The following is a 27223-nucleotide window of genomic DNA, read 5'->3' on the forward strand; positions in this document are numbered from 1 at the left end:
ATTGAGTAGGTATTTATGTTAAAATTGTGGAGCCATCTTATTTCCAAATTTAAATGACTTATGGACATCTATACGAAAAAAAAAACTTTTTTTATAACGTCATTTTTTAATGTAGTGGTTCGTGTCTCAGCTAAAAAAATAACAATGGGCGCTCTGTGGGCCAAAATCAAAACAAAAATTAAATTGACCAAACAATCAGCTGTCAGAGTCAAAATAGGTTAACAATGTTATTAAAATTTGTAAAAATATGTAATGTTATAAAGTTTATAATGTTTTCATCTGCCAATTTACGCGAATGTGCGATTTCCTTATCATAGCTTGCATAGCTTACAATAACAATAATAAACTTTAAGAAAAACATACTTAACACAAAGTTTAATTTATTATTTAATAAGTATTGTAAAAATGACTGTTATCAGTTGCCGGTGACACGGTGTCATAATTATGTTAGGTTTATTAATTCAAAATAGGCAGTTAGATTGTGAACAGATTTCTCCGAGAAGAGACGCGCCAACCGCAAAACGAATCATCAACAATAAAGTAATCAGGTACGTGGATAATATAACTAATTAATATTCTGTGAACAAACTGTCAAGTGTATAAACTTTTACGTGAAAGTGGGTAAATAGGTAATGATTTTATTATCAGCTCTTACATTTTAAATCTCATGGAACCTGTCAAAAGTTATGATTGTTATCTTGTCAGATTCTAATTGGATTAATTAGGATATTTTAAAAATGACCATAAATTTAATAATCTCTGGAATCAAAATACGTCAAAAGTGAGTCAACTATTAAATCACTCCGTCATATTAACTTGTGGGTTTATATACATAATAATATTATTATTTCAGCGACTTATCTAGCTCATTTACATACAAGTAAAAATGTCGTACTTTAAGTAGAGCAGTGATTCACAACCATTTTTTATAGCATGAACCCTTAAACTATTTTGTAAAATCTCGGAGGTGGGGGGGGGGGCACAATAATATTATCAAACCTAGTCCAGACCAAAATGCACCTGTGCGTTATGAAAATAAACAGTTTGAAAGTTGTTTCGAAACTGTTTACGATTAGAATATTTCTAAAATGTTCTGATACAACTGTCCATATTTTCAGTATCACACCGCGTATGGCGTACGCAGTGGCGATGGGTGGAGGTAGGCTGTTTAGATTCGACATAAATAGTGTAGGTACGCGAAACTTTGTCAGTCATACCTACTTATTTGTTTGCATTGAACTATGAATACTTACAGATGGTGCTTGTTAGTTTTTAAAATTTAATTAAACTGTACCTAAACTAAGCCATAATAGTTAATATAGATATGTTATTTTGGTGATCAGACAAAAATATTGCACACCTTTTCAGTCATACATATTTCAGATGGTGTTGGTTAGTTATTTTTAATTCATTAAGCCCTGCCTTACCAAACCATAATTGATAAAAATATTCTTCCTTCTATAAAATATCTAAAGTTATATAAGTATTGTTTAATCACATCATTAAAAACTGACTAACACTATCTACACTAGGTCAATGAAAACAAATGCGTTTGACTGGCAAAGTCTAGTGTACACTATTTATGTCAGGTCTTAACAACCTACCTCTACCCTTAAACCCATTAGGGTCGACGGGCGTAAACAATGGCATATATTTTGTGTTTTTTCTCATCACAGAGTTATTTATTGTTAAAACAATAATTTAAGTAAAACCGTTGATTATTTTATAATAATCCCAATTATAACAATTATTAAGGCAAGTCGTACTTATTTCGCAAACTTCTGACATATCTTGTGGAACGTAATTTTTAATCACTGTACAGTGTAGGACAGTGGTGGCGAACCTATGGCACGCGAGGTGATTTTGCATAAATGACAGATTACATGCTCTTCAAGAATTAACATTACCTACGTTTAATGTAAATATATAATTGCACTCAACAAACCTAATGAAATTTATCGGCAGTGATTCAAATATAATTCTTCTTCTTCTTTCACCCTGTCACGTCCCAACATTGGGGCATAGGGCAAGCACAAGTTGGCGCCACTTCCCTCGGTCCATCGCCAACTCCTGTGCCTCCCGCCATGTCAGACCTGCAGCACGTAGGTCGCTTTTGTAGCATCGCTGCAGGGTGAGGGAGGGCCGGCCACGGCGACGGAACCCTTGAGGCTGTGCCACAAGGGTACGAAGTGCCGCACTCTTTGGCGGCATCCGGAATACATGTCCCAGCCACGTGAATCGTCTCTTCGTGATAACTTCAATCACCGAAGGCTGTTGTGTCTGCTCACGAACTCGGATATTTGTAACGCGGTCGTACCAATGTACCCCTAAGATTCTGCGGAGACATCGATTCTCAAAGCTCAAAAGCCGTGACTCTTGAAGCTTAGTAAGATGCCATGTCTCACAGCCATACAGGAGCACAGGTAGCACGCACGCGTTAAACAAACGACATTTGGTCCTCACAGAATACAGCCTTGACCTCCATGCGACTCCAAGTTGGTTGAACGCAGAGCCCGCCACACCCATGCGGATTCCAAGCTCACTAGAAATACCACCATCATCGGCAACCGTGGCACCCAAGTACTTGAATCTGGACACCAGCTCGACGGGCAGACCAGAAACCCGCAGAGGAGTGTCGGCGTCGATGCAAGCAGCACTGCACATGGATTTGGTCTTAGCGGCATTCAGATGAAGACCCACACGCATCGAGTTCGCGGCTAGCCTGTTCACGGTCACCTCCAACCTCTCGATCGTCGAGTCAAACACGACTGCGTCGTCTGCATACTCCAAGTCGCACAGTCTTTCTTCGCATAGATCGCTTGTGTCATCATGATGTAGGCGTATCCCACTGTCGGGGCAAACCGTCTTACGCATTATGAAATCCATCATGATGATAAAAAGAAAGGGCGCAAGTACACATCCTTGCTTGACTCCTGACGTGATTTCAAAGAGGTCAGAGGATGTTCCGGCTGCTCTCACGCGACACTCTGTATTGGTGTAGAGAGCACTTATCACGGCGACCAGTTTCCGTGGGACACCATATCCTAGCAGAATTTGCCACAGAGATTCACGATGAGGACTGTCAAATGCCTTTTCATAGTCCACGAAGCAGCAGGCGACAGGTATATTCATCTCTTGGTACTGTTGCAGAAGGCTTCGGAGAGTTGAAATATGCTCTGAGCAGGACTTCCCCGGGACAAATCCACTCTGCTGCGCACGCAAAACGTCCAGCATGGGACTTCTAATCCTGTACAGGAGAATCTGCGCCAACACCTTCCCGGGAACGCTGAGGAGAGTGATTCCTCTGTAATTATTACAGTCTTGTGGGTTACCCTTTTTGTGCAGAGTAACAACGGTACCATCCCTCCAGGCTTTGGGGCACTGCTCCCTTTCCCACACCTCGTGCAGAAGGTCACACAAGGACGGCAATACAGCGCTCATTCCGCAGAGCAGAAATTCTGCATGGATGCCATCATCTCCAGGAGCTTTCCTGCGCTTCAGTCTTTTGACAGCCTCTTTAACTTCAGCAGTTGTCGGAGGATCTTCGCAGAATCCCGATGCAGTAGTGATTCCGAGGGCAGTGATCTCCGACGGAATATCGAAACCTACAATATCCGTACTCTAAATGTCCCTGGAAAGGCCGAGCATCTAACAGAAATACTTTCTCAATACAAGTTAGATGTTCTCGGGATCAGTGAGTGTCGACTCACTGGCATTGGCGAGAAGTTTATTCGTGGGTTTCGTCTATTGTACTCCGGACACGCCACATTGCGACGTAGTGGAGTCGGATTGCTGATGTCCAAGGAAGCTTGCAAGTGCCTCACCAGCTGGGAACCTATCTCCGAACGTCTACTCCGCGCTACTTTCAAGACCAAGTCGGGCTCCATCACTTTTCTGCAGTGCTATGCTCCCACAGAGGCTGCTAGCGATGCAGATAAGGATACATTCTACGAAAGTTTGGCGGAAGCCGCTGGAAATATCCCCAGCTGTGATCATGCAGTTATCCTTGGTGATCTTAATGCCAAAGTAGGATCTGACCCCTCGCGTGGACCCTTTGTGCTGGGAAAACATGGCCTTGGCCAAATGAACGATAATGGTTCCCGTCTGGTAGATTTTGCCTCAATGAATGGTCTTGTGATTGGTGGTAGTCTTTTCCCTCATAAGACCATCCACAAATATACATGGACATCGCCAGACGGTAATACAAGAAACCAGATCGACCACATTTTGGTCAAAGCGAAATACCGGCATGAACTGCTAGACGTGCGGACATATAGAGGTGCAGACATCCACAGTGACCACGAACTCTTGGTCGGGAAATCCCGTATAGACCTCAAACGAGTCCCAAAACCCAAAAGGACGGTCAGACTCGATGTGGAAAAACTGAAAAGTACCCGTGTGCGTGCAACCTATGAGCTGGAGCTGCAGAAGCGCTTATATGATGCTAGAACTCTCACGTCTTCCATCGACTCGGATCCCTTAGAAGGAAAATGGATATTATTCCGGGATGCTATAATGAGCTCCGCAACTACTGCATTAGGAGAGCGGCATACGCACAGACCGGACTGGATGTCACCTCATACATGGGAGATGATTGAGAAGAGGAAGCTCCTGAAAGAATTGCGAGACAATGGTACATACGACCCACAGCGCAGCGCGGAATACCAGACAATGGACCGCGTGGTAAAGCGTTCTGCCCGCCGCGATAAGCGCCGACGCCTGGATGACCTCATTCGGGATGCGGAATCTGCTGCCTGCAAGAATAATCCAAGTGCTCTCTTCCGCATCACCAGAGCAATTTGCGGTAAGAAACGTCCAGTGGTCACTGCATTACGCAACTCTGACGGAGTGACAGTCACCGAACCTGCAAAGGTCCAGGAGCTATGGCGCCAACATTTCAGTGATGTCCTGAATCGCCCAAATATAATAGCTGATTATTATTTTGCCTCAAACATAATCGCTAAAAATGGAAAACCGTAGATATATGAAAAAAGCGTAGTTAAAATGCTCCCATGATCCCTTTCAATTTTTTGAAAGCAAGGAAAAAAATATTCAAAGAAAATATATACCTACCTTCGATTAGAAACACGGTGATAAATAGAATCTCAAGAGCTCAACTGTAATTTTTGAACGTTTTTAATAGAATTCTCATAACTATTTTTTCATTTTTTTTCCCATGTAACACTGCTCGGCACGTCAGTCAGTCGAAAAATAATATTTGGGTAATTTTGGCACGCGTACGTAAAAAGGTTCGCGAACCCTGGTGTAGGAGATCCACATGACAGTATTTTAAAGTCATTAATTAGTAATATTGTTACATGATTACATTTTGTAGAAGCATAATATCTATTTCGTTAAAAATGATGATCCATATTCCATAGGATATTTCCAATTTGCAATTCCATATAAAACTCTATGAAAATATTGTTATTGAGTTTTTGGCGCCTACTTACTTTAGGCACTGTGATTGTATAGGTAAAAAAAACTACTGATGTAATCTTAATTCAATGTAATCTAACGTAAACAGAGATTACAAGTACTAACCTCTGATTTGACAGTTTACAGTAGTAATAATCTAAAACATTCTACTGTAATCAGTGTTCTTTGATTAACCAGTGCCTACAAATAAATTCACCCATAGGAAATCTAACTGCGGCGTTTTAAATAAAACGAAACACAGGTATGCAAATTTCAATTAATTATACACAGTAATAGAGATAATCTTATAAATTTACTTTACTTTATACTTATAGCGCCTGTACACATGCATGGAATTACTGTCGGCAATTGTGCTTATTTTAAACTGTCATGACAGCTGTTTACACGTAAAAGTGCTGACTGTCTCTCCAATCTCATTCTTCAAGAGTAAGCGAGACGCGACGTTGTCATTTTATACTACTATCTGACAGGTCGTATTGAAAATCGGAGCTCAAAATGAGTAGTTCGTTTTTTTACCGGCATGTTCTCTATCGCTATCTCGCTCTCTATCGCTCTACTGCGCAGGCGCAGATCGAAAATAATCTTACTTGCACGCAATAAATCATCACAATTTGGAATCTTCCAATCTTGTTTGATTTGTGCACGCAATCTTGCCAACTGCAGGATAATACATAATATTTCCCCATACATTTTCTTACTGTGCATAGTACATCCATGCACGTGTAAACGGCGTAATAGTCTATACGCCGTAAAAAGTCATGCGGTTCCTTTGTTTTGACATATGTAACATTGTATGTACGTATCTTTGACGTACCTATCCGTGACATCCATTAATTAATTAATCACATAATTTAACTTCGAATCTACGATACTATTCTTTAATAGTTTTTTAATTAATAGCTTTATCAGAAGACAGCCCAAGCATACTATAAATGAAAAATAATATAAACCGTTAAAATTAAAACTCCACCGACGCTTGTGAAATATTACGTCGTATTGACAAAAAATGTTGATATTAGATACCACGTGGTACTGCGCTAAATTATATTGGCCATTGCATGAAAGAGAAATGTCAAAGCAAGATAGCATGTATATTCCAGCTATGTGCCATCCTAATTCGGATCAAGGATAGCAACATTTTTTTTGTAACAGTTAAATTAGGTAAAAGAAATGATTTAATTCTGACACGAGTGGTATGAGTACATAGGAGATCTCCATATCCAAACTGTCCCTACATTGAACATCAAATCTGTGACTTGGGGAGTCATCAACTTACCTCAACAGTACATATATTAAAATAATTAATACGACACATTTTCATTAAAATAACAACTTTTACGTACAAGCCTTAGGTGTCTTTTTCGTACTAACTCGATCCTATCAACCGGTTCGAAAGTAGGCACAAATTTTAACAACAGGCACCGCGTGAACTGTGACATCACTATTTATCGACTTTATCTCACAATAAATTTTAAAAGTAAATATATCAAAATGAACCATTTTTGTTTACTTTACATTGCGTGTTTACTCTTGGCTTAAAAAAGCAATCATTTTCTCAAAATAGCAAAATTAAACTTTCTGTAAATCATTTCCACATTATTCAGAGCAATCTTATTGGAATAACGAAAACAAAATAGATGGTAGATATTTAATAAATTAAACAAGATTTAGCAAAATTTTCGATGGATATTATCGTCGATTCAAAAATAAAACTTTATGCTTACGTGATTTCGTAGGAAGAAATTGATTGTGAAAGTGCTGGTAGGTAGGTACTTATATCATTATTCATTCGGCGTACTTTTTTGTATCCAATTTATATTTTTTGTATTTACACTTTTCTACTGTTTAATAACTTTTATATAATATTTCTTTGTTTCTAAATGTCATGTTGTGAACGTCTTGAATTAATAATTTGTAGTGTTCATTAACTATATTATGTAAAAAAAAAATTGAAATTTGAGTCATGAGTAATGGCGATACCTCTATTTACCAGAGGCACTCAGCGGAAAAATACGAAGCTTGCAATTTTAGACATTTTTTGATAATTTACAATTTTAACTATATTAATTAATAAATATGTATCTGAAAACATTAAAAAGAAACATATTTTTTTTGTATTTTAAGTCAAAGATAAACTTACAGTTGTAGACAAATGTTATAAAATGTGAATTTGTCACCTTTTTGGACTTCCAACCTTTCACCATTGGACCCCATCTTATTATTATATATATTTTATGGTTATATTTATTATTAAAATTTAGTTTATTAAGTTTTCTATATTTTGTCGTAGACATTTTTGACTAATTCATAGTTTTAATATTTTTTATAACTATTTATTTAAAAAAAACATCGATTATTATAAAATTATAAATGTGTACAACTTGGAATCCTTTTTATTTCATCAAATACAGATTTTATAACATTTTTTTACAATTGTAAGTTTATTTTCGACTTTAAATAAAAAAATATTTTTCTTTTTAATGTTTTCAGATATTTATTAATAAATTGTAAATTATCAAAAATGTCTCAGATTGCAAGCTTCGTATATTTCCGCTATGCGCCTCTTATAGGTAGAGGTATCGCCTTAAGGGTAGCATAATAGTATAATAACTTTTTACAATCTTGCTTCCAATATGTCAGTTGTTTTGCCGTGAGTAAATAAATAAAAATATATTTTTTACGAAAGGTAATTTCTACAATGCTGTCCAAAATCCCCACCGTCGACGAGCTGGTCCAGAGAGCCAAGACAGAGTTCCAGAAGGTGTTCGGCAGTGCTCCAGAGATTGCAGCGTGTGCTCCTGGAAGGGTTAACCTTATCGGAGAACACACTGATTACAATGATGGACTCGTGCTGCCGATGGTAAGTATCACTGTCTTTTTTTTCAATGCCAATTTTCTTATAAACCCATTTAATTTTGTTTGGTGATTTAAAGGAGTTATTACATACTGCAGGATTTCCAAATCTTATGTGTTGTTTAGGCATATACTTATTATACCAGCTCACTTGAGACAATTAATAATAAAGATATGTGTCCTATTATTATACCCTGTTTACACTTGCGTGGATTTACTGCTGACAGTACGTATCTATTATCGCGGCCATAGCGTGTAAACACGTATTATCGTGCAAGTTGCAAGATTGCATGAATCGATCAAAAAAGTTCAGAAGCTTCTAATTTTTCACGCAACAGTTGTAATTTGTGCGATATCTAAGTATTTTGAGGTTTACAATTTTTCACAACCAGTTAAATAGCATCATAGAATGATAACTCCTCTCGCTTACGTTTGAAAAATGGGATTGGCGAGACAGTCAAAACTTTTACGCGTATAAAGTTATTATCGCGATAGTTGAATTAACTCACTATTGGTGCCAGTAAATCTAAACACGTGTACAGACGCTATTATGCTGCGAGAAGTCAAGCGAACAAATTTCTTTCAGATTTAGTTGTCAATAGTTTCGTCTATACCAGGGGTCGGCAAACTTTTGGACCAAAGGAGCCAAATATTAGTGGCACAACGGTTAAAAAAAATCGAGAGCCATACGTACCTTTTTATAAATATGAGTTATTTAAATGAATTGATTACATGTTTTCAAGATTTCCCGAATAAAACTAACGTACATATTTTTTTATTGTTAAAATTATAAATATATTTTTTACAGAATATGAATTACATACAATTTTCACGCATTCTTAAGAATAATGTGAACAATTTCCTTCCTTGCATTTCTTTGGAGAGTTTCTGTAAGTTTGGCACCTGTGTAACTTGTAGTTTTTAATTTAAGGCGCGACTCTAATCGGTTATTTGGCTTCTCTAAATGCTATTTCTATTGTTAATGTTTGAAAATGATTGTTCAAATATATATTATGTAGACTCGAATATGAATTATTCCATGTATTAAAAATCATAGTATCTACCTTATGTCGATCTTTTAGAGCATTCCACTTGTGTTGTGAAATTAAATTGCATTTCTCTCTCTCCAAATCCTTAATTTTGGAGCTCCATAACTCTTTGCTAGCTAAATCTACAAATAAAATTGTATTTCAAAAGTGCTCGTCTCAATATCAAATAGAGAAAAATTAAAGTTGTCGACTTTTACAATGGGCAGATTTAAAATAATAACAATCAGACCTTTTTGCAATAACCATCACGGAGGGAAAATTAGTCTCGCGATAATGTCATTATAAATAATATAATAAGAGTACAAATCAATGATAAAAAATAAAAATTGTGAATTCTGCCAAAGTTTTTATTGGGAATTTGGCAAAGAGCCGCACGCCAATACCCAAAGAGCCGCATGTAGCTCGCGAGCCGCGGTTTGCCGACCCCTGGTCTACACGTAAGTAATGCATTTTTGGTTTTCCACCGTGTGTCCTTCTTCCTTCTTTCCTTGACGTTTCGGGGTCGTTGCAGAGGCCATTATCAAGAGATGATAATATCATCTCTTGACAATGTTAAATGTTAAAAATCGACTTATATGATTTCTTTTTTACCTAAATAAAAATAGTTATCATTGTCACGGTGTAATAAACTGATATTTTAGAGAGGTTATTACTCGTGAGACGATACCCGATAGGCTAGAATCGATAGAGTCTAATGTTTGAGATTTAAATCTGATTTATTTCATGCGTTTCGAAACTGATCGATTTACATAAAATAAAATGCTATCAGTTCTCTTCAATCATTGATGCTTTGGGGTGCACTTTTCAAGTCATAGGCGTACTGCCTGCAGGGGTTCGTGGATAATATTATTCGGTCGAAGACGATATATTTTAACAAGATTCTCTTTTTAATCACTTTACGTTGTCTGCATTATAAAGGAATAATATTATTTCAGACTGTCGGTATATCACCGATATGTTTAATTATTTTTTGACTTTTTATGCATATCTTGTTTTATTGTTGAATTATAATTTCCGGTTAAAGCACTAATTTTCTCATCACTAAGTTGTTTGTTCTCAAACCCAGCTAACGAATACTAACCAGACTAACCTACAGTAATAATGTCAATTAGGAGAGCAATAATATATTCATCCAAATCGCTTCGTGTATTGACATATTCCACATAAGTGAGGTGAGTTTAGGTGGACATCGTTTTTCTTATTGCGGTGTTTTTTGTTAAAATATTGTTAATACTGCTACTTATTTTTTTTGTTTATAAATCGTATGTATTCTATTTTTAAATTATATTTACTATGAAACTCGCCACGATAAATATAAATAATATTTGATTTTAAAAATAACATATTATTAGATAATATTGAGACAAAGTAGCTCATACGTTTCCATAGAAATGGCAATCATTAAGCCGTCAGCAACTTTTTTCCTGGTTTGCCATTTATTTATATCTAAATATTTCAGCCGATACTAAAGTATGCAGATCTCTGCCCACACAGTAAATCAATGCGCAAAAGTGAGACAAGGCGACATATTCAAATTATACTGATAATAATGATGTAGGTATTAGAGTTTGTTGCCAGTGTTTTTGTTTCCTCTAATTGGTAACCCACACAAACGATTATGATTGAATTAATTTAATTAATTCCGTTGTTACGCCTACCACGTAGAATCAATAACACGTCAGTGGAAGACTGACTATTTCGGTGCATTTGGATTACATACTTATTTAGCATCGACGCTATAAATAGTTTATATTCTAAATCAGTGGTCGGTAACCAGCGGTATATAGGTGTGCAATTTTTGTTGCCAACCATAGTGATAATGCGGTCCGTATATCGAACTATATCTATCAACAAACTTTCTGATTGAGGCTGAAACAAGATTTAATTCTCAAGTATGGATAAATATGGGATAAACTTAAGCACGTGTTAAAGTATAATATGATATTTACAATAGTTACGTTAAGACTTTTATCAGTGAGGATTGACCGTACCTAGTATATTATATCAGAATAGAAATCACACACACTAGTGCACGCCAACTATGGTCTTAGGAAGTTGCTCCTGGGACAATCTAACTAAGCACTAGATTAAAGGGCGCCTACGTCCCAGTATACGTCTGCATAACGGCTATCGAGATGTGGCGGGTGGTGGAAGAAAATCGATTCACATCTCTATCATAATGTATATTAAAGTTTGTCACGTAAACGAAAAGCGCATTCAATATTGGCAATATTTGAGGACATTCAGCATGCTTTGTGCTGTTTGAGTTTTACGGCCTGACCGTCGTAAAATAATAAACTTAACCCAGCTTCAAAACCTTGTTTCATGGCGACTAACATTCACATTTCTATCTTATTACTAACTAACCCTTTTAATGTAGACATTAATTAAAAACATACTAAACCAACTTTACGATTTGAAAATTTAGAAATATACCGTAATACATTTACGAACAAGCATTTTCGACCATGAATATTCGAAGTAACAGAGCTCTCAGAACAGATTTTTTATTTGAATTTGCACATCAGGCTTTAATGCACCAATCAACTACAAAGGTCACATTTAGCAGGGGTACATAAACTGTGATTTATTTTTAGACTCCTTATCTTCTCCAAAATACTAGTTACCGATTTTAACACTAAAATTGAATGCGGCCCACATGTGTAAAAAAGTTGTCGACTACTGATCTAAAGTAACATATTTTCGCTAAAGTGATCTATCTATCACGATGCCACAATATTCTATTTAATTTATTTTCTTTGATATCATCGAATAAAAGAAGTAATGCACCTCATTTCATATATAAAAATCGACTGTAGAAAGGAAAAGGGTCGTAACCCACACAAATCAAAGTTACAGGAGAGGAGGCACAACACGTTTTTGTTGTGGTTCCAGATCAAAATGGAAAATATCGATATCGAGTTAAAACTCAAAAGCTTCATCGTAATATTGGATCGCTGACATATGTGAATCGATGTATTATTCTAATTATTGTTCTCGATTGATTAAATCAGAGCTGGTTTTATTTTATTTGAAATAGCCGCGTTTTTAGCAAGACGCGCTCTTACTTGCGACGAAAACAAATAAGTTCGATTCCAAGTAGACTGTTAAAATCCGACATAAATATTACACACTAATCTTTGACAGTCATACGTATTTGTTTTCATTGAATTAAGACTACAAATTGCAGATAATGTTGGTTAGTTTTTTTTAAATTCAATTAAACCTTTTATATCGCCTGTACACGTGCATGGATTTACTGGCATCAATAGTGTGTATTTTAAACTATCGTGACAATAACTGTTTACACGTAAACTGTCTCTCCAATCTTATTCTTCAAGAGTAAGCGAGACGCGATGTTGTCATTTTATGGTACTATTTGACAGGTCGTAAAAATCGGTTAACCCATTGCCGACTCAAGTGATGGCGGTGGTTAACCTCAAAATGAGTCTCTCCGCGGTGTAGTTTGTTTTTTTGCTGGCAGGTTCGCCACTATCGTTCTACTGCGCAGGTTCTACTGTACATCGAAAAAATCTGTCGCATGAAAATTCAGAAGGTTCCGAACTTTTTGATTCATGCATGTAATCTTGCAACTGCAGGATAATACATGTTTGCACGTACATTGTCTTGTTATGGCCGCGATAGTACGTACTGTCGTACGTGTAAACGGGGTATTAGTTACAACGTACTTGCACTTGCTAATATTTTAATAAACTATTTTTAAATAATTTTCATTGCATTAGTCCGTTTGAAGTGGCATAATACTATTACATAATTTTAGACTAAAAATGATAAGGGCAACATTTTAATTCCGCTATGTGGCGGCTGATTATCAGTTTTACATTTATATATAATAAAGGCTCCATCTATATAGATAACAAATTTTATCCATTATGTTATTTTTACCAATAACTTATTTTAAATATTGTTTCTCGTACAGGCCTTGCCACTGGTAACTGTTGTAGTCGGCCGAAAGAACGGTACTTCCTTGTGCAGAATCTCAACCCTCGCATCGCTGGATGGAGACGGAGCCGTTGGCGACATCGCCTCCTTCAAGATTCCAGCCAATGGAGAAGAAAATTTGCAGCCAGGAAGTCCGCAGTGGGCCAATTATGTCAAGGGCGTGGTAGCGTATTTTCAAAGTAAGTGTCCACTATCCTTTCATATAATATATTATCAACCATGTTGATTAAATCCGTTTCTGTTATTGTCACTAATGACCAAATTATACAACCAGTTATCAAGTATAAAATTGTTTTATGTTTTTTTTCTCTTCTCTCTCGTGAGGGTAATATGTGGTATAATGTAAATAAATCTCATGCTGTGAACGTCCTGAATATTGATTTGTTATGTGCATAAAGTTTTGTTTAAATAAATAAATATACCTAATTAATACTAATATTCTTTTAAAAATACTATAGTAAACTTTATAAAATAACCTGAATCTTATGTTGAAATATATGAAGTACCTAGGTACGTACGTACCTATGTTACGCATTAAAAAAAAGACAGCACATTTAAGGATGAATGCAAATATATATGACTTGTATACAGGGAACACAGAATTAATACCTAACGGGTGTGAAGGCAACCGATTTCGAGTGTGGGATAATATGGGATAAACTTAAACACGTGTCAAAAATATGCTTTTCCTTCATTCTGACAACTGCTTTCGGTTTATACTCTGACGCTCATTCAATATCGGTGGATTTGAAGGTTGTAAAACACACTATTGCACGTCTATAACGTGTGTTTCATTTTCGTAGGACACTCACACATTCAAAACCCCGGTTCAAAATGTATTGTATTTATAGTCTATCTGAATTATATGTATTAATCTGTTCTGTGCTTGTGCATCATAGTTATATACAAAATACCAAAAAGCATTCTCTCAAAGTCTCAATAAAATTAATCATTTTTTTAGCACAATATAGACTATATAGGTAGGTATCACATTTCTGAAAAATGTAATTCTGTGTACGGCACAGGCAGATATTTTTTTATATAACATGCACATTATTTTAAACAAAAATATTTATTCAAACTTTTATACGTATCTTTAAAAAAAATCATGTGTGTAGTGGTTTTAGTTGGCACCCGGGCCCGTTGTCGCCTTGTCTCTCGTGAACAAAATGAATCTAACAATATAGTCATACAACTATTAGTGTTTAAATAAATATACTTAATACTAGGGAATCCAATCCCGAGCCAAAATTCTGATCCCGGGATTTCGGGATTACAATTTGACAATCCCGGGATCCCGGGACTGGTCCCGGGATTGGCATTTTTTCCATTGTTAATATAAAAATTTTATATTTACAAATAACATTGATAAAATAGGTCAAAAATAAATCTAGTATAATTTATACTATTGTATATTATAAATAATATTGTAATATATATATAATGTGAATTTAATATGAGATTGCTGTTTCTGATAGTAAAGACATAATGAATGGATTAGCGAGATTTAAAATAGTAAAGCAAATAATCATGGCGTACTTATGGCCTTTCCGCATCATAAATCTAAATAGTCAGCCAAATATGAAACTGCCGTAAAACGTATGATATCATGGTAGAATTATTACTTTGTTAAAAGTGCGAAGCATTGTTTTTTTCAATCTTTCTCATTTTTAATAATTCATGTGAAAAAATAAAATGAATCGGCAGCCTACACATGGGTATAAATCAAACTTCATTCAAACTCAGTTTATTTCTAATGTAGTTGTTATTACAAGTATTTTTTCTGTTTTATTTTCCATAAAAATTGATAAAAAAATCAATCCAGAAATCCCGGGATTATGTTTATCAATCCCGGGATTCATAGGTATCGAAAATAGCTCGGGATCGCGGGATTGGAATCCCCACTTAATACTAAATATTATGCCTAAGCAAGGCCTACAGTTTGAAAATATGACAATCTTTTCCGATTCTAATGGTGGTAATAATAAGTTAACATAATACCTAGTATCAACAATAATAACATTAAATAATTAATTATTATCTTATCAGTCGGTCCTTCTGCTTTAATCAGTAAATCGTGATTGCACGACTAATGTGCCAATGTGCGAAAATCATTTTTCGGTTTTACACATTAAAATAAAATAACATTCAGAAAACATTTAGATTGATAATATTTTTTTAATAACTAATAGGTATCAACTGTACTTAGTTGACTACCTAATTATATTATTTAAGATATTTGCGCCAAAATAGAATGTACCTATTACAAAGAGATTAGACATTGTCTTTGACCTATTATGATTGTCACCCGGTAACACAAAAATAATGGGAAGAACGTTACCTTCGGGTGTGGTTGTAAGAATGTACGATTTTCGAGTGTGTTCTTATATTTTTTTCTTAATCTTCTTAGGAATGTGGGATACATTTAAGCATGTGTTAAATAATATACTATTTTTAATCATTATTACGTATGTACATATTAGTTAATATTTGAAGAAATTCAGGGGGTTTTGTATTGCGTGCCCTTCATTAAACCATAAACCAAGACTGCCATCAAAGTCTTGGTTAGAGGTTGTGATCGAGAAATCTTGTCCCGAGAATTCTCGAGGAATATTCAGCAAAAGCCAATCTCGAGAAATTAATTTTCCGAAATTTTGAGATTTCTCATTTCTCGAGAAATCATCAATGAGAATCGATAAATTGTCACTAGGCTAAGGTGCCCCATAAAATTCCCGGTAAAAAAAATGGGCGGATGAGTTTAAAACGGTCTCGACAATATTATTGGTCCGACGTCTCAACTTTCATTGTTAACGGAATTTGTTAAATTTGACCTGAAAATCTAACTAAATAATAAAGGTCGGCAAGAAGAGATAATTTTGTAATAATGACGATTTCTCGAGAAATGAAAAAATCAAACTCGAATTCTCGAGAAAAGATTTTTTTCTTGATTTCGAGAAGTTTCGAATCTCGAGAAATCATAAGCTTAGTCTTAGTATAATATGCATTACTATATTATCAATATGTTTTGTGATTGTCACATTAGATATAGGTACTTACTTGCTAGTTTCGGTCTCTTAATTCGGGATTCGGGCACATGGAAACTTGAACAGAAAGAATGCAAATTGATGAAAAAAATTAAGACATTCTAACATTTACTTTTTAGGTTAAATTATTACACCAAAAATTTTAATGGCATCATTAAATATAAACAGAACATTTAAATTTCCAATCAATGGCTATTTAAGACTCTTTTCCCCGGACCATGTCCGATCCTAATAAGATCATATGGGCCTCCAAAGAGTGGAGGTTTGTATTAACAGATTTTTGTTTTTACGAGAAATGGATGTCAGCCACTTGCTCATCCTATTAGGTTCAGTCTCTTTACACTATAAAAACAACATGCCTTGTTTAAACAACCGCGGATTCAAACCCTTGGCCCATGGCTTCGTGTACACTACAGATATGGCCACTCTACCAGCTTAGTCATCATGGATGCAATTTATAAATACTAATGGTGGTATCTTTCCTTTGTATTTCAGGTGAAGTGGTCGGTTTCGACATGACAGTCTGCACCAGTGTGCCACTGGGCGGTGGCCTCTCCAGTAGTGCATCTTTGGAAGTAGCTACATTCACATTCTTGGAAGGCCTCACCAGAACAATAGTCAAGTGAGATGAATTCTATTTTATTGATTTCAGGCATATTTAGCGAATATATAAGAAGGTTCCCATCATATTGTGCAGTGTTTCTCAAAAAATATACATGCTTGTGCCCATTTAGAAATAATATTTTTTTGGCGTACCCACCTTGCTTTTAATGACGAATTATATTTTTTTTTAATATTCTGATCAACCAATTAAAAACTATTCCTTCTAAAGTCTAATTCGAATCCTTCTTTTAGGTTTTCTGACCTGCCAATCGATATTTGTCTCTCTCAATGTGAATATAAATAATCATCATCAGCCTGAATCAATTCACCGCTATGCATGCTATCACATACTTACTACTGCAGGCTATAAGTGTACTGTGGATCTACCTTTTGGATGCTTTCTATCAGCTCTTGAGCACCACAGGATGACTATTGTCTGGCGTCCCTAAACTGTGGGCCGCCCTTAGACAAACTGAAAATCCCGGCATCTGCATTTTCTTTTACTAAACTGACCCCAGTTAGTCTTTCAATACAATTTCATCGGCATCTAGATATTTTTGAGTCATTAATTAGGAATATTAATTTGATCATTTACATTAAATACGAATACCTAGGGGAAGCGGGGGTGCAATGATACGATTTTTTCATTACTTTTGTATTTCAATTAATGCACATATTTTAATGTATGTATTTGTAATTGATTGACTGGATAATTTGAGTTTTGTACCTATGGTAAACTAAGTAGTTAGGCACCCACATCCAATTGTATTTCAAGATTTAACTTTACCATAATCAAGATAATATGGATGAATCCAGAGAACACAAAAATAAGGAAAGTAGGTTACCTTCTTGGTGTGGTAGTAAGGTACAATTGAGTGTGGATAAAAGTATGGTAAAACTATAAACTTTACACACATGTTAAAGAATACGTTATTTTCAACAGTAGTTAGGTATGTATCATAATCATGACCCCACATCCTGAAACGGGCCCCCAGGCTAGAATCTTTGGCGGGCCCCCGTACCTATCGTCAATGTTAAAGGCAATGTGACACTATACAAGCATTTTCCAAATGGTGTTCGAGGTCAAATTTATTTAGCGATGTTCGTATTTTTTAAAACATTCACTTAAATTATAGAGTTGTCGAGTATTGACACACAATAATCAAAAATTGTATCGCATAACCACATATTTTAAAATGTTAATATCTTTGAAGTAAAATAACGCCGCAGGCGACTTTTTTACTATTAGAGCAAATTTGCAAAGTGCGTTTATATCACTTATCTGGTCGACCCATCATGCCGGGCCCCTTCTAAGGCTGGGGCCCCAGGCCAGAGCCCAGTCAGCTCCTCCCTTGTGGGGGCCATGATTATAATATTCATTAAAGTTTATCATGAAACGAAACGCACATTCAATATTGGTAATATTGAAGGACATTCCGGATACTATGTATTTCTTGTGTTTTATGACCAAAACTAGCTTTAAAGTCTTGGTCTATATCGCCTCGCATTTCTATCTTATTAAACTATTCTGGGGTGGATCAATATCACTTGTACGAACCCAATTTCCCCATAATTATTAGTTTAGTAATAATTTTATCAGTTTTATCAACATTTCATTAATTTGTCCCACTTTCCTTTTTTCGTTATCTAAAGATGAAAATTCAATAAACTTTACAAGTGTTATATTAAATTTGCAACAGTTACTTAACTTATTTTAAAACACAAAAAAATCATTTTAATTATATTCTCCAACAAGTAGGTATATAATTAAAATGATTTTTTAGTGTTTTAAAATAAGTTAAGTAACTGTTGTAAATTTAATATAACACTTGTAAAGTTTATTGAATTTTGTAATATTTAGCATTATAATAACATGTATATTATTATCATTATTGTTTTCCTGCAGGCCCAAAGACAAAGCATTGATATGCCAGAGAGCTGAACACGATTTTGCCGGTATGCCTTGTGGGATTATGGACCAATTTATATCAACAATGGGAAGAGAAAATCATGCACTGCTAATAGACTGCAAGTATGAAGTCTTATAATTTGTTGTACTTAATTCATTATTATTATCACTGGCAATGATAGCTTTGATAACATAACCTTACATACTTACTTCCTTTATCATTGGAGCATGAAACAAGGGCAAGGTCGCATTGTTTCACTCACTACATTGTCTCTTATCATCTCGAATCTGTAGTGGGTAGATGACTTTTGTAGTATCACTGGTGAGGGAGAATTGGCCACTACTACTGTGGAATCCTAAGGCGTAAAACCCACTTAACGCAGCAAGTGTGGCTCTCGTGGCAAAATTTCACAAGTGGCGCGTAAATCAACGAAAATACAACGTTATCAAATACGCCAGCGCCCAATGGATTTGACGACGCATTATGCGCGCCCGCCCTATGAGTCATCGTTTTTTGGCTTCTCGGCGATACGAATGAACGAAAATACAATGCAGTCCATTCATTGAACGCGGCGAGCAAAATCACGCTCTGGAAGCGTCGTCGATCGACGGGCGAAAAGCCATTATTTAATAACAGAGAACTCATTTTTTAATTTTATTGCGTGTCCGATTTTAATTACAAGCCCCGAGAAATTTAATAATATTTTTATTGCTTTGTTATGACTGTTATGAGAGACGCTGATAATAATAATTATTTTGTGCTGCTTGAGCCCCTTATTACATAGGTGAAGGGTAATGCGCGGGTGGGAGGGGGCCTACTCAGTAGTGAGCGCGTCGAGCGCTTTTTTGGTGGGCTTTATGCCTTAGGATCAATTCGGGGGCTTAGGGTGACAAGGGCGAAACTACAATAATCACGGTTTTGAGTTAAGCATTGAACTGGCTCCGAAAATCACTTTTATTACATCATTACAAATAAAATCATTATAAAGGCAAAACCTTACACTCTCAACTGCATTTTTTACTGATAAAAATAATATGTCTTAACCCTTTGGCTGCTACGATGTTGTGCATAATCCGGTCGAGGATTGCTACTAATAATTGTCGATAAATTAAAGTATTGTATTATTTTTAGACACCTTACCACTCTAATTGATTCTGCGAAATCGGAATATTATGAAAACACGTTTTGTAATTATTAATTTATCGTTTTGAATAGATAACGATGCAAGTAATTGACATACCTCTTTCTCGCTCTATCATACGGGCGATCGCGAGAGCGAGCGAAATGCACGATCCGCGCACAGAGTTTTGATTTTTATCAGTTATTGAAAACAATCGGTTATTCCACACGAGGGATAATACAAAGTAGTGGAATTAAGAAACTATCCGGCTGAAAAGAAAAATTTTGCATGGTGGCCTCGTTAAAAGATCGCGTACAATATGCGTGATTTGTGAAAAAGGTCTTCATGGTGTTTGTTTATTGGAACATTTAAAATATGTATTGCAAATGATTTTATTTCATTATTTTTTTATAAATGAAACTGTTTTTATAAAGCACAAATCCACTCTACTTTAAACACTGAGTTGAGTAAAAGTCTTTCCCATTATTTCAAATGCATAAAATAAAATAAAACATTGTCCTTCCACCAAGAATTTGACTGTAAACAAATTTTTATATGGTAAACTGAAATTTGTATTTAGAATTGTTTTTATTGTAAAAAGGGTGATGCCATGAAAAAAAATACAATATTATAAGTTCTAAACCTACCCAGTCACAAAACATATATGAATCGGGTTATACATATTACACAATAATAAAACTAAATAGATAAAACAATGTTTCGTACCACTGGTGCAGTAGTATGTTCCCAAATTAACTTAACATTTCAGGCATCAAAAGCAAAACGACGATCGTTGTTAGCATTTCTGGCCATTATCAAAAACAACGATATATCGTTGCGTAGCATTCTAAGGGTTAAGGAGAAAATTACTTGAAAGAAGACTGTTTTTGTGTTTCTCAAAACCATTGTTTTGTAGTTTCGCCCTTGTCACCCTAAACCCCGAATTATTGGCCTACAAGAGCACTGAGTGTCGCACTATCGGCTAGCAACCGAGATTTAAAATGTGTGTCCAGATCGTTTGGTCCAGTCCATGTACTGAGTTTTACAATTTCACAGATTTTACAAACATTTTAGATGTTCATCCAGTAAACAACATAATTAATATTAAGTACATATTTTATAATACTTAGTAAAGAAGAAAACTCAGTGTTTTGTTTTAAATGTTTTGATAATAGGTTCATATCTTAAAAAATCTCTATTAGCAGAACTAACTTGCCATTATTAAAGCCAATTGTGAGGGCAATAAATATATTCAATCATATCACTTTAGATATTGTATATTCCACTCACGTGAGGTGAGTTTCGGTAGATGTTATTTTATAACTTTTTAAAATTGGGTCTATTCATTTGGTGCATGTCTGGAAAATTATATATATATGCAGTTGCCCTGATTATAGTTCACCATGAGCTATTGTATTGGAAACCGATGGCTGTATAGCATTGAGGACAAGTTCATGTTCAGGGCTCGAAATGACCGGAGCGCCGTTTCGGTTCGTGGAATCTGTAAAGTTATGGCTCCGTCTCGTGGTTAAAATATTTTGACCGTCTGAGCTAGATATGCCAAAAAAACTAGCACACATATGTTTATAAAATACCCATAAAATTTGATAACCATGTTAATATCCTCAAAAAATTTTCGAACGCTCCGGTTCGTAAACTTTTCCATTTCGAGCGCTGTTCATGTTTAAATAAAATGCTTACAAAATCTGTAATAAAAACCTCTAAGGGAAAAACAGAAGAAAATAGGTAGGTAAGTAAGAGTTATAAATAATTCAAAAGTAGGTAAGCAAGTAGGTGCTCGTAAGTGTCAAGTTATACCTATCAATATAAAAAAAAAAATGCTGATTGAATTTAATAAAATTGAAACATTACTGTCTGCAATGCTCCACGAATGTGTAATTTTTTTAACTAAAGGCCATCTGATGTCTCTGGTCTGACAGCTCACGGTGAACTGTGATACCATCTCATGTTCAATTTTTTTCTGTTACAGAACACTAAAAGCGACATTGATACCGTTAATAAGTGACGAATTTGTATTCCTTATCACCAACTCGAATGTGAAGCACAAACTCACGGGAAGTGAATACCCGCTCCGAAGATCTCAGTGCCAAAATGCCGCTACTTTACTAAGTGAACCATCATTAAGGAACATAGAATTGGAAGAACTTGAAAGTAATTATTCTATTGTTAACAATTGCAGCTTGCAAACTTACACCTTGTAAACCTGGACATTAACTCTGTGAAGTGATGGGCTGTATACTTTTTCAGAAGAAAATTTCTCCCCCATATCTATAGACCAATAACTGACGATAATTGGATGAAATAATACAATGCTGAGCTCTATGATTTCATGACAATACAAGTGCAAATGAATCAATCAAGATTGGAAGACTGTGCACTGAAGAGAGTCTTGCAATCCTATAGGCATTGCATGCGAGGTAGACAAAAGATCCTCAAACTACGATATATTTGAACATACATAACTTGAAAACACCTCAGATATATTATATACCCACCAGAAAAAATCATATTTGAAAAAAATACGATTCTTGAAAGGATTTGAACCCGTTTATAACCACTGGTATGGAGCTAACTGTGCATTAACCAATTATGCTACGAGCCTCCTATCTAATTGCAACAATTTCAACTAGTAGGTCATACATGAAATACTTATTCAATTTCGTTATTATTGACTATCGGTTTTTGTGTATTAAATCGAGGAATATTAATTAATTACCTTAATTACTAACTGACGCCCAGCTGTCGCCAAATATTTTACAACATTTTTATTAGCTCGTATTCTTATTTGTCCGGTGGTTGTTTATACAGTACAAATCTTGCAATCGATTTTTAACTAACTCCCCGACTAGCTAGACATTTGAAACTTTTAGAATATATCAGAACACAATGCCAATACATTCTTTTAATATCTTTAGCCATCTTTAAGTAGAATTGAATTCATTTTCAGTTAATTCTGTTTTGTATGAAAAGTTATTTCGGAAGAAATCCGTAATCCAATCCACCATATTGGTTGCTAAGTGGGTGGTCCTAGCAACTAAATTATTAATATATACATGCGTTACTATGGAAATCAAAATAACATTTCGGTATTCTATATTTGTTTGTTTTTTATTTACTTCATATCAAGTACAAGTTTGAACATATTGAGGATAATAATTCAATAGAAAATTTAAAAACGTTGTATATAAAAAGTTCTTTTTATCTTGTAATTATTAGTTATAATGTCTACTTGAAGTTGCTAATAATTTTTAATAAACCTATATTTTTTTCAAATATGATTTTTTTTAGCGGGTATATATCTGAGGTGTTTTCAAGTTATGTATGTTCAATAAATGGAATGTTACATTCTCAAAATCTTGTGAATTATTCGTTGAATAAAATAAATGGTTTGTTACGATATATTTATCAAAGTTATTTTGTTTTATATTAAATTACTATATAATAAAATACTGCGTAATTATTTTTCTATAGCTTTGAGGAGACTACAAGTAGATGGCAAAACGATAGACAGAGCCGAGCACGTAATTTCCGAAATTAGTAGAACAGCCAGTGCCGCCAAAGCTTTGCAGGAAAATGACTTCATAAAAGTAAGATATAATGATATTCTATAATCTATAATATTATTGTTAACATAACACCGTTTGGTTCTGAGATACATTATTGGACAGAGATTGCCTGTGTTGACAGTGGCAATGTCCATTTAAGACGGTACTTCAGTGAAACGGCAAATAATTTTCAACTATAGGTGCGACGAAATTCCGGACTGGCTGGCAATCGGAGAGCGAAAGTCAAGCTGTGAATACGTCAATTTGTTTCGTGATGGCGATGGGGGAATTAATTCTTAAATCGTGTAAAGATGACTAAAAAACGTTACCCATTTACTTGAAAAAGAAAACATGTCAGTGAATATACTATTAGTAATAGAACAATAAACATAAGATTAAATGGACGCATGTTGACTTTTTATGACAAATTATGTTTTGTTCTGCATACAACATTTGCATAATCTGCGCGTCACGATCGTTTTAGACCATGCCCCAGCTGAAGCCTTAACATAAGAATCGAATTATTGTTTTTCATTGTAAACGTGACCAGAGCCATCGAACTAGCAACAGGTGAACAGAATATAGATAACCGGTGGATAAATGTAGTCATACAGTGGCATCCAACGGTAACTAAATAAAATAGGCGAAGTGATCAGATAGCAGCGATGGAGTGGTGAAGTGATGTAAAATAGTGGGACATGCGTCAGATCTGACCGTTGATTATCTGTTATCAAAAGAAATTCAAATCGAATCAGTCTTTAAAAAAAATCAAACCCAACCGTCAAGCTGATTAAGTTGAAGACTGAGAGGGGTGGCAAAAGTAGGGGAGGAATGATAAATAAAACATCACTATGAGTGTTTATAAACAAGTAAAATACACAGTAATCAATTTAATTTCATATTCCAGATGGGCAAATTAATGAACGAGTCACACAATTCTCTGAGGGACCTATTTGAAGTGTCATGTCCTGAATTGGACAGTTTAGTTGACTTGGCTCGGTCAGTGGACGGCGTTTTAGGGTCTCGGATGACTGGCGGAGGCTTCGGAGGATGTACAGTTACCCTGGTAAGTTACTCATGATCTTTATTGTCGAAATATTGCAATTCAGACAATAAAGCAATTCGAAGATTACTTATCTTCATTTGCAATAAATATATATTTGTACCCCAGAGTTAAATTATTGTTTGTGACAAATTTTAGTTCAAATAATGATACATTATAATAAAATCTTTTAATTTTTTACCTCTACTGAAAATGTTAGTTTTGCAAATACCGTAGACTTCCGATCATCCGGGCAAATGGTGTGGAGAGGCGGCACGGATAAAGGAAAAACACGAATAATCCGAACTATAGTTTTTTCTTTTAAAAATACTACATTTATTAAACATTTCTAAAGCAGGCAATTATTTAAACATGTTTAATACTCATTATTTATTAAGAAAATCTGTGATTCTGGTTCGTTTGCAGGAATCTTTCTGTCAGTTCGAATTTTTCTAAGCGAGGTTCATGTTTATGAAAGTGATCAATCTTTTTTAAAGTTAAATTTAAATTAAAATTAAATTTAAAAAAAAATCAAAGATAATCGGGAGTTTACTGTAGACACCTCACCTCTGAGACATGTCAACAAATAACTAATTAAATATTATAATTAGATACAATGCCTAATTATGACTAATTTAATTGTGCATTTCTCAGGTTAACAAAGCAGCAGTTGATAATCTTATGGAAACCATAACGAAGAAATACAATGGGACCCCAACATTTTACATATGCGTACCGGGAGACGGAGCCAGAATCCTCGACCTATAAATAGTACAAGAAATAATATAGGAAACACAATTTATTCTAATCATTCTGTATTATTTATTAAATAATGCTCTCTTCCTCAAAAAATATTCATAAACTTTATCATTGACACTCTACTTGACCCTAGTGTTTACGAAATTCTAGATATGTAATGATAATTATAATCAGTTTTAGCTTTGATACTATTATAACAACAATAACTAAAAATAAACAATAATAATCAATACTATTTATACAAAACATTCCGTATAATTAACTCATAAATATAAATGAGTAGTTTCGTTTTAATTTTTTGTAAATATTCTGATAATCTGTACATATTTCCAATGGAAGCACAATATCTTGTAAACAGAGCCAGCGTGTGGGAAAAAATGCCACTGTAAATTAGAGATATTCTAATTAAATACGCAAGTACGTTTAAAGCTGACTACATAATTATAAGTTTCATCCTTTTATAGATAATTAGAGTCATTATGTTATATAGACAAGACGTGTAGACCACCTATAAAACCTCAGTTACAATAAAATGTGTGACGCTCATCTAAGCATATATCACTTGTCACTCGAGTTTGCATAATCGTAATTTACCTATCATTAACGCTGTACACTTAAATAATTCCAATTTTGTTTATATTTAGGCTGGAGTCATTACTATACTGCCCTCATAAGGAAAAAGGCAGCTTTTCGACAAAAATCACAAATTGAGTTAGTGTACAGATAATGAATGCTCTACGTGAAATTCTGAACCATTTGACATAAAGTCTATAAAATAAAATAAAGGTATAAAATTTATTTCAGTATAATAATTATTGAGATATTGTTTTTCATTTTTTTTCACAAAAACGGTAGTTATTCTTAACAAAAAGACATTATAACAAGTTTCATAAGCAAAAACACAGCATCGATTGAAAATATACTGGTTTTTGCTTATACCATATATCAAATGATTCATCCACATTATTTAAAAATGTATTAAGAAAAGTTGAAAAAACGTTAATGTCACATTATCTCAAAATGCGACTTTGGCAAATAGCTGCCTTTTTGCTTATGGGGGCAGTATAGATATACCATCATAAATCGTCCGGTGTTCAAATTTAGAACTAAAAAAGTATTGAATGATATGTCAAATGTTATCATGTGGCGGCCTCACTCAGCGGACAACTTGTACTGGTGGATCTATAGTATTAAATTAAAACTTAATCATTTATCGCTGACGCAAGCGAGTTTAAAACTACGTAATTATACCGTTTCACCCTTAACCACATTATGTATCTGTAGACTGAGGCTGTATGGAAAGTCATAGCTAATTAGAGCTGTACAGACCACCTATAAAACTTCAATAACAGTAAAATGGGTGAGGCTGATTACCTGTCATTAACGCTGTCCACTTCAATAATTCCAATTTTGTTTATATTTAGGCTGGAGTCATAACTAGTATCATTTCACAAAACCAAATATGCTGAAATAATAATAACACATCTGCATAATAATATAGTAAACTATGGTAAAGGTAATTATTAATGTAAAAAAAAAAATATTTCGATGAAGACAGAAATTAATCATGACGAATGAATCCTTCATGATGAATGCTGAATCAAGGAGCGACTGATAAAGAGACAAATACTAGAGACAGCCGTCCTTTAATTCAATATATTATAGATACATTCAATCTTTTTTATTTATACTTTATTATGTGTACCTACTATCACTCCCCTCCATTTTGGTAAGAGATTCTCTCAACTGTCACTTTGTGTTTTGTTTTCTTTTTTATCGTCTGTATTTGGGATGAAGGTGGATAATTAAGCCACCGGAATTGTGATGGAAAACGGCGAGTTTATTTAGGTTTATATTATACTATATGGTTACATT

At 34.7% G+C, this 27223-nt stretch overlaps 2 protein-coding genes across 2 annotated transcripts; both read left to right on the plus strand.

Moving 5' to 3' along the window:
* The first annotated feature begins 204 nt into the window (after positions 1–204).
* On the plus strand, positions 205–26878 carry LOC147069928 (galactokinase-like). Its single transcript, XM_085949807.1, has 9 exons — positions 205–548; positions 8126–8299; positions 13282–13483; positions 16844–16970; positions 18858–18983; positions 21972–22153; positions 23474–23589; positions 24455–24613; positions 25244–26878. The coding sequence occupies exons 2-9, from the start codon at positions 8138–8140 to the stop codon at positions 25355–25357; spliced, it is 1188 nt and encodes a 395-aa protein (XP_085805933.1). The 5' UTR covers positions 205–548; positions 8126–8137; the 3' UTR covers positions 25358–26878.
* On the plus strand, positions 3796–4980 carry LOC147069929 (uncharacterized). Its single transcript, XM_085949886.1, has one exon. The coding sequence runs from the start codon at positions 3796–3798 to the stop codon at positions 4978–4980; it is 1185 nt and encodes a 394-aa protein (XP_085806012.1).
* Positions 26879–27223: the final 345 nt, after the last annotated feature.

The sequence above is a fragment of the Rhyacophila brunnea genome, unplaced genomic scaffold (assembly GCF_057557595.1).
Source record: "Rhyacophila brunnea isolate RB1 unplaced genomic scaffold, BYU_Rbru_1.0 scaffold_22, whole genome shotgun sequence".
Lineage (NCBI taxonomy): Eukaryota > Metazoa > Arthropoda > Insecta > Trichoptera > Rhyacophilidae > Rhyacophila > Rhyacophila brunnea.